The sequence below is a fragment of the Alosa pseudoharengus genome, unplaced genomic scaffold (assembly GCF_046254945.1).
Source record: "Alosa pseudoharengus isolate Yale_2024_CS ecotype anadromous, Long Island Sound unplaced genomic scaffold, YU_APseudo_1.1 YU_APseudo_1.1_scf_6, whole genome shotgun sequence".
NCBI lineage: Eukaryota > Metazoa > Chordata > Actinopteri > Clupeiformes > Clupeidae > Alosa > Alosa pseudoharengus.
The window spans coordinates 4,557,115-4,568,835 of record NW_027468848.1 but is presented as its reverse complement, the minus strand read 5'-3'; the positions used below and the strand labels follow the sequence as shown (position 1 = coordinate 4,568,835).

General features: G+C 45.6%; 1 protein-coding gene across 1 annotated transcript; it reads right to left on the bottom strand.

Moving 5' to 3' along the window:
• Positions 1-1,995: 1,995 nt before the first annotated feature.
• On the bottom strand, positions 1,996-11,145 carry slc25a25a (solute carrier family 25 member 25a). Its single transcript, XM_076270237.1, has 10 exons — positions 10,910-11,145; positions 9,112-9,235; positions 8,907-8,994; positions 8,155-8,266; positions 6,594-6,752; positions 5,356-5,508; positions 5,088-5,195; positions 4,688-4,855; positions 4,393-4,543; positions 1,996-4,076 (listed from the first exon to the last, which is right to left on the bottom strand). Exons 1-10 carry the CDS (start codon positions 11,066-11,068, stop codon positions 3,889-3,891), a joined length of 1,410 nt encoding a protein of 469 aa, XP_076126352.1. The 5' UTR covers positions 11,069-11,145; the 3' UTR covers positions 1,996-3,888.
• Positions 11,146-11,721: the final 576 nt, after the last annotated feature.

Below are 11,721 nucleotides of genomic sequence, written 5' to 3'. Positions count from 1 at the left end.
ATTACAGCAGTAGAATAAAATTTAAGCTATTAATACTTTTAGCATGTTAACATTTAACATTTAAAGGCTATGCCACAGAGCTACAGTTGCAGCATTAGAATAACATTTAAGCTATAAACATTTATGAATTTTGACATTTAACCTACAGAATACAGCTACCAGAACATATTAAGTAAGTAAGCCTATGGTAGGAGAAGTGGTAGAAGAGGCCGAGAAGGGAAGTGGAGATGAAGGAGTTAGGGAAGAGAAGCGTTAGGAGAGGAGTTGTGTCTGAGAAGGGTAGGCTTAGGCTATAGCAATAAGCCTTTATGAGATCACTTAAAGCGGGTTATGCTACCCTGCCACTCCCACAACTTTCTGCTCAGTTCATGTAGAATGAAGCAGAATTGCAATGTAAGAGGATCACTATGAATTGTGTCTTATGAGGTCACAGGGGAGATGTGATGAGTAGAGCTTCATCTCCACATGCCTTCCACACATCTACCCATATCTTGGAATATTTCAGTCTACTGGGAGTAATCTTTACAGCTCTGCAGTGAAATAATCCCTGAACATGATGCGGTCATTAATACAAAATGGAAAAGTGTTTAACTAAATTAAATAGGCTAATAGAGCCATAAAAAGGACGTTTTCACTATTTATCTTTCTTTCATTCATTCTTTCCTGTCTTTATATCTTTGAACCACCTGGTGGTGCTGTGAAACTAACTTTGGTGAGACTTTTCATCAGACTTGCTATATAGTTTCCCTCCTGCCTACCTCATGTGATTCACTCAGGCACAGATCTAAGCTGTAAGGCCTGAGCATGCAGATGAACACTTTTTCTTTAGTGTAATAAGTTAACTGGTGCTCTCTCATATTATGTAAATATTCAAGGCAAAAGGGTGCTCTTAATTGAGGAACAGTGTGTTGTTTCTTGGAGGGATTTCTCCTCTGGTTGGCATTACTAATAATATGCATGTTATCAGATCTACCTTTCATTGACCCTGGATGGTGCTGTTTCTTTAGAGAAATGTATGAAAGCCTTTTCCTTCTCTCACTGTTATAATAACACCTTTATTGCAGCTTTATAACTTAAGACGCCCATATACACAGCGGTGTCAAATCTCCCCTCCACGGTCCTGCAGCCGCCCTGCCCCCCCCCCCCCCCCCCCCAAAAAAAAAAAAACACACACATTTGATTGCACCTGTACACTCTGTACAGAAGCTTGCTTATCGTGTTCTGATGGTTTATGGGATTTATTAGTCACATGCTTGGTCGTACAAGAGCAAGAGCTGTAAAATGGAGGGTTGCAACAAATCCCAACTGTGCAAAAGAAATTAGAACAATATATGATGAAAATATTCAAATATAATATTTTCATATTATTTATGCTTATGAAGAATATAAAAGTGCAAACAAGTTATTTGTTGTGCATTCATTACGTGTTCATGGCCCGTATCTGTAGTTCAGAATTATGAAACCAACCAATATTTCAGGTGATTCTGATGGGATGTATTCGAATGTTAGTACCAGTCAGACGACTTTTCCAAAGACTTTCAATACTAACACGAGTGTCAGATCTCCCTGTTTATGATCTTCACCCACTTCAGTGAACTCGATTATGTACCACACAGGGATGAGTACCACTGATGACTCCTCTACGATAAGATCACAGATAAGCCCATTATTAGAACTCTAGACCAGTGTTTCTCAAACTTTTTCAGACGAAGGACCACTTAACCAATAAAAAAGAAATGCACGGACCACCTAGCTAAAAAAAAAAAAGATTAGACGTAGATTAGATTAGACCAAACAGTATATTTGCTTATTGTGTCAGAGGATTCATACGATTTAAACTAGCATATGTTACATAGACAGTGTTGCAGAACTGTTTGGATTTACATACAAGTTGGTTCAATATTGCAAACAACTCATCTATATGATATTTTACCACTTATGCTCGCGGACCACTTACACCCCCCCCCCCTTCAGAAACAGCTAACAGACAACAAATTTGATTTTAAAATGTGTTTTTATTAAGTCCAGTGTTCACAGTCTTTTCAGATCTGTTAAATTCAACACAGAGGGCTAAAAACAGAAATAGAGAGACAACACTGGCTAGCCATTTACTAAGTTACAAAAGACTTCAAATAATTCAACTGGTTTTCCCTGAGGTATCTTATCTGTTAATACGACATCTTGTATTTAAGGGCTAGGCTTACATTCTGTTGTAGTGAAATATACTGAAGAGAGATATTTTTGTTCCAGCTTTGTTGATTTACAGTCAACCCAAAATCACCTCGGTGCACCTAGCCCTCGTCTCCTTTTATGAACTCAACATATTTGGAATGATTGTTTGTATGGGCCAATCACATTTAAGTGACTAAACACACACAGACAGTGATTTAATGCTCTTCTCTCCCCCAACAGTGAATTACACAGAACATTTAAAAAGTGACTAAAGTCATTTAAAGTGCATTGCTTTTGAAACAAATATCGATTTTTGACTCAAAGAAGGCTTCTGTGTACATGAACCCATTGATTTTCTACATCAACTTCTGCAAAATATGTTGAATTGAAGACCATCTTTACACAAGTCACCTCAATACTGAATGAGTAACCAAGGTTGATTCCTCTAGTTTAACAGGTCAATGCAAAAATTTTTCATCTAGAACACAATCTGGCAGCTCTTTAAAAAAAAATAAAGAAAGAAAATGGCATTTAATGCACCGATTTTGAATCAAGCTGAATCTTAGCAATATTCCACATTCTCCCCTATTAGGCATCAGATTAGGCAACAGATTAGCTTTGAGGCAATGGCCACAGATCTAGCAATCTCAACAGATTAGCTTTGAGGCAATGCCCACAGATCTAGCAATCTCAACAGATTAGCTTTGAGGCAATGCCCACAGATCTAGCAATCTCAACAGATTAGCTTTGAGGCAATGCCCACAGATCTAGCAATCTCCCAATTATGAAAACACAATGACAAGCCACCAACCACTGCTGCGCTGCTTTAAACGACGAGTTCCATCTGCTGCCCCGCTCCACCAGTAAAAAATAAATACTTTGTGTGTCCGTACATAAATATATCCACCAGTCAGCCCAGTGGAACAGGGGTGCAGCAGAGAGAGCACCTAGAAGATAAAGAAACTACCAAATAAATACCCCCAAGTTCTACCCAGGGTGAGGGCAGACCCACCCCTCCAGACCCCAAACCCACCCCCTTCCCCCTCCCCAGCAGTCTGAGCTGAGTGTAGTGTGAAGCAACCTTGGTTGAGCCTCGTTCATGGCACTCGGTCTCTTCTCTCAGAGCTTGAGATCCCCCTCTCAGGGCGACAAGACTTGGTGCTGCTCGTTGGGACAAACGCGGATATGAAGACGATCAGTCGAATAGTGGGCATACATACTGTCCATCCTACATACATACATACATACATACATACATACTGTTAATGCTTTACATTGGAAGAATACATCAGACATTAGACGGTTTCTCAGACGCCCACAAATAAATACACTCTTCAGCCTTTTTCCAAGCTAGAGGTGGATTCACAACACAGATTTGGTCCGAGCTTTCAGTATTCCAGTACCATGGTCTCTCCTCAAAGTTAATATAAAAAATAAATCTATTTCGATTACAGCAGCAGCGCTGGTTAAAGGCACCCCCGATCCCCTTTGCACAGCATTCATAATCCATACTTGTTCACTTCCTGAAGAACTCCAATAGTCCAGACAGACGTTCACTTTTTGTGCGTTTGCCAGCCTTGTCAGTCCCTCAGCAGGGCGACGCCTCAACTCCCTCACAGGGTCTGAGACGTCCAGACTGAAGGACTCTTCTGTCCAGACCCTTCACTTCTCTGTCCAAAAGAAAACGATAAATCACAGCAGCATAGAAAGGCTTCTTCACCGCGACTTCACCCCCAGGGTGGACTTGATGTTCTCGTACACCACGTAGCTGATGCTGACCGCTGGGATGACCTTGAGGAAGTTAGGGGTCAGGCCGCGGTAGAGGCCAGTGGGACCCTCGGTCTGCAGGATCTGCTTGAACAGGCCAGTCATGGAGGCCTGGGGGGCGCTGCTCTGTAGCGTAGCTGAGGACAGACAACACGAGACGCAAAGTCAGCAATGACACAACATGTCATTATATAAACACCATCTCAGTTATGCTACACACATTAGATAGGCAACATTCAGGCCAGTTCAGAATCCCAAAGTGGGAACAACCAGGCTATTAATACTATTTTTAGTTAACAGTTATGGTACTTAGAGTTCACCGTTGTCCAAAGTGACTTTATTGTCTGAAGGGGTGAAGGGGTGTCCCAGAGGGGAGAGGGAGAGTAGGCGCTCGCCAGAGGGGAGAGGGAGAGTAGGCGCTCGCCAGAGGGGAGAGGGAGAGTAGCCGCTCACCTTGTGCCTGCATGCGCGTCCGCACCAGGGCCAGAGGGTAGCTGGCCAGCTGACCGCACGTGCTGGAGGCCGTTCCACAGGCCAAGAGAACCAACACGCCCGGGTCTCTGCTCTCAGAACCGTACCGCTGCAGCCAGGAGTTCTTCAGGGTCTGTAGGGGGAACACGAGGGTGAAAGGTCACAACTCAACTCCTACTCACTCAGTCACTGTTCCACTGAGCGATTCTCTACTGGACTGGCATTTACAGCTGGATCACCCTCCAGTAGAGTGGCATGTTGCTAGGCACCCACTCACCTCGTACACTGCCAGATCGATGCCTGCGTAAGGGATGATGCCCAACATGTTGGGAACGTAGCCTTTGTAGAAGGCACTCATGCCCTCCCTCCTGAGAATCTGCTTGGCACAGTCCGAGATGCCAGCGTACTGGCCCGTCTTTCTCAGTGCCAATCGGGTCTTGAGGACCTGCAGGCAAACATGGCAGCAAAGGACAAGGTTAGAGACTTGCGTTTGGTCCACAAATCAGCAGTTGTAGACTAGAGGTTATTACCATCTGATGAGTTCTTATGTTGATTGTTATAATAACACTTTGACTGTTAACAAAACCATTTCACCCTCAATAGTTTTTACCCATAACCCATTTCTGCAACCCAGCGCAACAACACATGGACTGATTGATTGACAGCTGTCTGCTCACCTCCATCGGGTAGATGACACTCTGGGCGAAGACTCCTGCCAGAGAGCCGGCCACAAAGCGCTCGGAGATGCCAAGCGTCTGCCCATTGCTGCCCATCAGGCGCTTAATCTGGTTAGAAGACAAGGAAGGAAGGCGGACACTTAATGAGGATCGAGCCTTAATCAGGGATCAAGGCGTTTAGAACACCTACAGGGGTAGAACTCTAAGACCACTCTGATGCCAACTCTGATGCCAGGGCACTGGTGGTGCCAGTCAGGCGGGGCAGTACCTGTTCGTAGGCCATGAACTTGAGCGCCGACTCGGGGGCGATCTTGATGACGTTGATGCCGTTTCCTCTCCACAGCGCGCGGACGCCGCCCTCTTTGATCATCTGGGCAAGACCAGTCATGAGGCACATGTTGCCGCTCCGAGACCCGTGGACCTGACGGAACACACACAAGATGGCCCTCAATAACAATGATCGAGAAACGCTATTTCTTCTACACACAAGATGGCCCTCAATAACAATGATCGAGAAACGCTATTTCTTCTACACACAAGATGGCCCTTTTTCACCCCATTTTACAATTTGCCTTTTCATTCTTTAAATATGACATCGTATGGTCTGGTTCATTAACTCATGCTGATTAATACTTAGTAGTAATTACGCTCCTCTACTGTAAGACCCTGTTGCACTGAACAGAACTGTCCAAGGGTCTTAGTGCACGTTTGGGTTTGGCAAGACCCGATCAAAGGCAAACATTTCACAAAGTTGTAAAGCCCTTGAGGTCAAGTGGTTGGTGCAGCACTTGACCTCAGTGGCCCAGATCAAACAAGGCTGTTGACGCACAACTGCTGCAATGACATGGACCCGACTTTGCCCCCTGCATCTGGAACTGCAGCCAATCAGGACGAGCAATGCAACGTTAAGCGCTTGCAGCCAACCAGAGCGCAGAATGGAGGGTGTGTGAGGCCCTGTGGTTTCTGATTGGCTGGGGGCAGGCACAGCTGCCGAGCTCGCGTGGATTCCGAGACCCTTTCTCTCACACATGCACTCATTAACTAAAGTGCGAGCGTGCATGTGTACTGATTAGCACATTTATGGCTCTTGGGTAAGTACTCTTGTGTAATACGTGATATCTGCCTCAAATTGTTCCGTTCGCTAGGCTGGGACAAAGTTACGCAATCAACCTACTTTCCCCTCAAAATGCAAGGGAAGGGAAACGTATAGGTTGTGTAAAATGGAAGCCACTCTATTCAAAGATCTGAGACTGCCAGAGTAGGTCAGGTTATGTGACAGCAGCACTCATACAGACCAAGTGACCTTCCTCGCCCCCCCCCACCCCACGGCACCTTCATAGGGAACATGAGCAAGTACATATGAACTATTGGGGCCAAGATGTTCCCTCAGTGAGTGACGCATGAAGAGTTTGAGTGAGAGAGAGAGAGTGTGTGTGTGTGTGTGTGTGTGTGTGTGTGTGTGTGTGTGTGTGTGTAGGTCATTGAGTCTGTGTGTGTCCTCCTCACCTGCATGATGACCTTCAGGCGATCCAGAGGGGCAGTGAAGGTCCTAGAGACTGCGCCTGCGCCCCCTCCGGCCACCAGGTGGCGCCACCACATCCCCGTCAGCTTCTCCTCCTCCGTGAACTCATCTGGGACCATCAGGTTCTCCCCGACATCAAAGATCTGCAGAGAACACACACAACCAATCAGACTCCTGGAAAACAGAACAGCACTTTCTGCAAACTAGTCGGTCTAAAACTGAGCAAACTGTCACACAGCATCTTCTGAGTAACCCCATCTTTGTGCCATTTGGCAGCATCAAGATCAACAGGTTTTGTGTTTGAGCCCCACTATGCACACAAAATGGCACTTATTAACATATTGATCAGCAGATCATGCGACAGGGCCCTGTCGTGCGTCATTGAGAGCTGGTCATCGTGGTCTATGGTCCAAGTCACACCAAACTGATAGGATTTACTCTTTGGAACCTCATGGGACACTAACGCCACCCACCGCCCCCCCCCCCCCGAAGTGTAAATTTCACCCAGTGCGTCACCAGGGGGGCCCAGAACATGGTGAGGGGCTTCCTACTGCAAAAGGCCAGAGGGCCCCCCAGCATAACACAGCAGCCATCACAGCTGTGCTTACATAACATAGCATAACATTCTAGGTCAGTGGAGGGAGGGGGGGGGGGGGGGGGATTATACATATGACTGACTAAAGATAATTGAGACGCAAATCTATATCATACTAAAGAGCACCCATAGCAGAGATAAGGAAACTATAGAGTACACTATACATGGGTTTTCCCTATTAAGCACTTCTGAGCGGAGCTGAGCTGCCCTGCATAGCCTAAAAGCCAAGTTGATACAGATTGAGCCGTTATTACGATCAGTGTCTTTGGAGTGGATGGGAACACAGTCGTTTTGGCAGGAGCATGCGGGATGTACGCAGTGCCTTCATCCCAACACCCGGAGTGTTTTCAACACCACAGAGTGACGCAGGTCAATTAGCGGGTCCCCACATAAACTAACGCTGCTTGACATTTGTCTGGCCTCTGTCTGTGTCTGCCCGGCCCTTCTCCAGGCATCTCAGTCTGTATTATTAGCTACGGGCAAGACTGAACCAACTCCTGGCACATGAGGCAGACACGTCAAAGATTTAGTGTCAGGCACACTGGCCCTGCAAAGCCGTCTAGTGGCCTGGATCACAGTGTCCTCCAGGCAGCCTAATTCTTGGAAGAGGATATTTCGAGCCCTTATGCTTCGAGCGCAAAGGTAAATTAAAGCTCAGGACACTCTTGGCAGGGGTTTTTAAGAGTGTACTAAGAGAGAGAACCACATTCAGAAACCTGTAAGACACCAAACACCAACATCACGAGAGCAGGCCCTCAGCCCAGATACACTGGATCCGGCTAGGACCGGTTGGTTGATCTGGATAAGATTCAGAGGCTAGCTGAGGGCAAGGGTGACAAGGCTGGCCGACAGAGTAATTGTCAAAAAGAAGAATTCTAAAGCTTAGCTTGTGCCTGCATACATGCATACGAGTCTGTGTCTGTGTGTGTTTGTTTGTGTGTTTTGCTCACCGTTGAGTGTTTCCAGTAAAGAATGATCTCTGGGAGGTTCTCCACAGGCTGTAAGGTGGGGTAATTCTTCCAGTCTTTTGAGTCGATGGTCATCGTCCCATTCTTGTCCATACTACAATACAATTAGAAGAGTACACACATTACAACAGGCCCAAAAGGACTGTGAACGAGGCATCACAATAGCCACTTCAGAAGTCATGTGTAGATGTTTAGTCTAAATGCTCAGATTTAAAGAGGGGTTATAACTTCCTGACCAGGAAAAATATATTGGCTTCGCAAATGTAGCTTTTAAGGCACAGATTTTACACCATCATGCATTACGATAACATCATTTTCAATGAGTGCCATCCTACACACAGTCAAGTAGGTGTTGAGATGGAGAGAGGGGTTAAGCAGAGAAGAGGCTGGGCAAAGCACGTGGAGCAGACAAGGTCATTACTTACAAGGTGGCAGGGAACCAGAGAGTGGTCCCTTCTGCCTGCAACAAGCACAAGCGACAGAGAGAGAGAGAGACACAGTCAAGCCCAACCACAGCAGGCCTAGCGTTAAGAAGACACAGTCAGCACTCAAATCAGGGTACTAGAGGAGTTTTACAAGCAGGTCACCGTGATGATTCATGAGCTCTTAGGTAACTTAACAGACTACGCCGAGATTACACAACTGCCTTCGTCATCCCTCACCCAAAGCCATAAGCAGCCGAGGCTTGGAGCGCCGAAGCTCGTTGATAGATTGCGGCTTTCGTTTAAAATTACCTTGTGAGAACTTTTTCGGCCTGCTGTAGCGTGATGTAGACGCCAAGGTCTCGTAGCGACTCCACAATCTCTTTGGCATCAACATGACCTGAATGAAGAGAAAGACAGCAAACAGACACCATTAAGACACTGCAGTCTGCCACACCAAAAACATGCCCAGTTCTCTCTCAGTCCCAGAAACGCCGATCTCCGACACCTCGCATACCTGCACTTTTCTTATCCAGCGTCTTGAAGACGAGCTTCAGGTCCTTCTCGTGGTCTTGCAGGTAATGCACAAACTCCTCAAAGTCCAGCTGGCCGTCCACTTCCTTCTCCTCCTTCACACTTTTCTGCAAGGACAAGATGGCCGACATTACTTACACACAACACCAAAGGAAGAGAATCCTGGACACACACACACACACACTTGACTTTCCTAGACATCTGCGGTCCAAATGACGATTAAATACATTTCAAATGCAGATCAGGGTATTACTTAACTGGACATAACTAACAGGTCAGGGATGTAGGCTAGCCTAAAGGTCACAGTGTCCAGGACAAGCAGTAGGGTAACTCAATAGCAATCATAGCATCACTTGAGAACCAGGTCACCCAAAATTTCAACATAGTGATGTAAAATAAGCAGGACTTAGGCTGCACAGCAGTAACGTGGCCAGCTTTCAGGCCTACACATCGCTCAATCAGGCTTGAGCACATAGAAATAAGATAAGCTGCACATTACTCAATGATTTCATCACATAGCAGTCCTGCAAAGGCAAACTGTTCCCTGTGGCCTTATGTGGGTGGCTGGGCTGCCTGTGTGTGTGGCCGCCTGGACACCTCTTCACACTCTTAGTGACCAAATTTAAATGTACACCGCCACACTTCGTGTCCTGTCTGTCTGATACTGCGCCCAGTACGCACTAAGTTGGTAGAAATGAAACACATAGACGGATCAGACATGCAACTGGAGAGCGCCATCTGCACAACTCCGTTCACATGCAAATCAGTGTGCTAGTGCAGGTGTCAGTCACGGTCGTCTCTGTGATCAGGAAACAGTTGTTGCATGCGGCCAGGGGCCTGACCAGCTGGCACCCGGCCGATACTGTGCAGTGCACTTTTGAGCAGGCGTCTTGAGATTTGGTAAGATGACCCATTTCACGAGTATAGATAGACGCCCCTCTCGAACAAGTCATGCTCGAGCGCCTGTTTAATTCGCACATGTGAGTGAGAGAAGAAGAGACTCCCAAGTTGGGTCTCCACCTTCTGTAGGGTCTGCTCAGTTATCACAGTCCAGAGGAAGTGGAAGACCTTTATCTTAACGCAGTTCTTATATAAATTATATTATAGAAAATAGTGAAAATATTGAATGCATTTTTGCTATTAGTGCACATTCCAACATTAAAAAGGAGTAAAATTACTATGTTGAAAGTATCATTATTAACTAAAAATTTGCCTGAAACTTTTGCACAGCAGGCTATTGAATTTCAAGACAAAATGGCTAAATTATTGGGACAATCGGAGAGAACCATTTTACACTAACGGCAGGACCATGCATTCGACTGCATACCGGAGTTACTGGAGCCTTCGGTCACCACGATCAATCGTCATGCCAGATCGCAGCATTTGCACTCACACAGGGTTGCTAACAAGTTAGCATAGGCTAAAATGAGTTTCAGTATGAATTGCACAACAGTAGAGAGGATTGCGTTTTTATTTGCCCGATAACATACCGATCGACAATTGCTGCACCTTTAAGATCTCAACGGCAAAGTAGCGCTAGCTACAGTCCACGTAATCGGAATTGTCGTCCTTAGCTAGGTGGTTAGGCAGAGGAAGCGCGTTAGGGAAGTCACATTTTTCGAGAAATCCAACCCCCCGGCCTGTGACCGTATGACTCATGGTTTTGGTACGCGACGAAAATGATATTTCAGGACAAAATGGAACAGACATTTCTGCTAAATAAGATGCGTGCAAATCGTGTAGACGTGAAAAACGCTAATAAATAAACCACAAGCCCTTACCTTTCTCCATTTCTGATAAGTAGTAAATTCCTGAGATGGGAGTAGCACGCTTAGCTTGAACAAGGATTTCAGCTCGGATGGAAGTCCATTTGACTCGAAATAATCAACTTCGATAGGATCGGAGTTCGAAACAGGCACGTAAAGACAAAGGGACAACATCTTAAATTAAAAACGGAAAGTATGCGCAATAAATAAATAAATAACACACGATGGGTTTGCCTCTCGGCAAAAGAATCCTGAAATGCCGGTACGGAAGTGTGCCACATGCTATGAATAGGAAAGAGCCACTCCCACACTCTGCGTCATCATCTGTAGCACGCTCCCATTGGCCAGTAGTACCAACGTCTCCCCTGCGCTCTTTGGCCTTTGTTCTTGAGCTGGGCGCCAAGAATTTCAAAAGCTGGGCTTGCTGCCCACAAATTGACATTTGCATTTGCACCATGTATTTCATCTAATCAGAGTGAAAGTTTTCATCATGATCACTAGTTACATAGCCGAAGCAGTGATATTTGACTCTAGTAAGAGCGTGTAGTACATTGAGATGATGTTATGTCCCATATTGCTGGAGGATGCACAATACATCTTTTGAATATCTAATTGCAGTAGCCTATAATATTTTTTATATCATGCACTGGCAATGTCAACATCCTGTTTTAGTGAGTTAGTAAGGCCTAGTAGTAAGCCTAACATGCACTTGTGCACAGGTTTTGCTGCAGGACATTTTATGAAACTAGCAGTTATGGTGAATCCTATAGGCATAAGCTAGCTATAGGCTACTCTGCAGTGCACCCTCATTTATAGTCAAATCAAAT

Bases quoted from the DNA above. Each gene is read 5' to 3' on its own strand.
- slc25a25a (XM_076270237.1), bottom strand. From the start codon at position 11,068: ATGTTGTCCCTTTGTCTTTACGTGCCTGTTTCGAACTCCGATCCTATC. The intron at 8,267-8,906 runs GTAATTTTAAAC...ATTGTATTGTAG, and splicing joins GCCGAAAAAGTTCTCACAAG to TATGGACAAGAATGGGACGA. The intron at 4,856-5,087 runs GTGAGCAGACAG...GTTTGCCTGCAG, and splicing joins GTGTCATCTACCCGATGGAG to GTCCTCAAGACCCGATTGGC.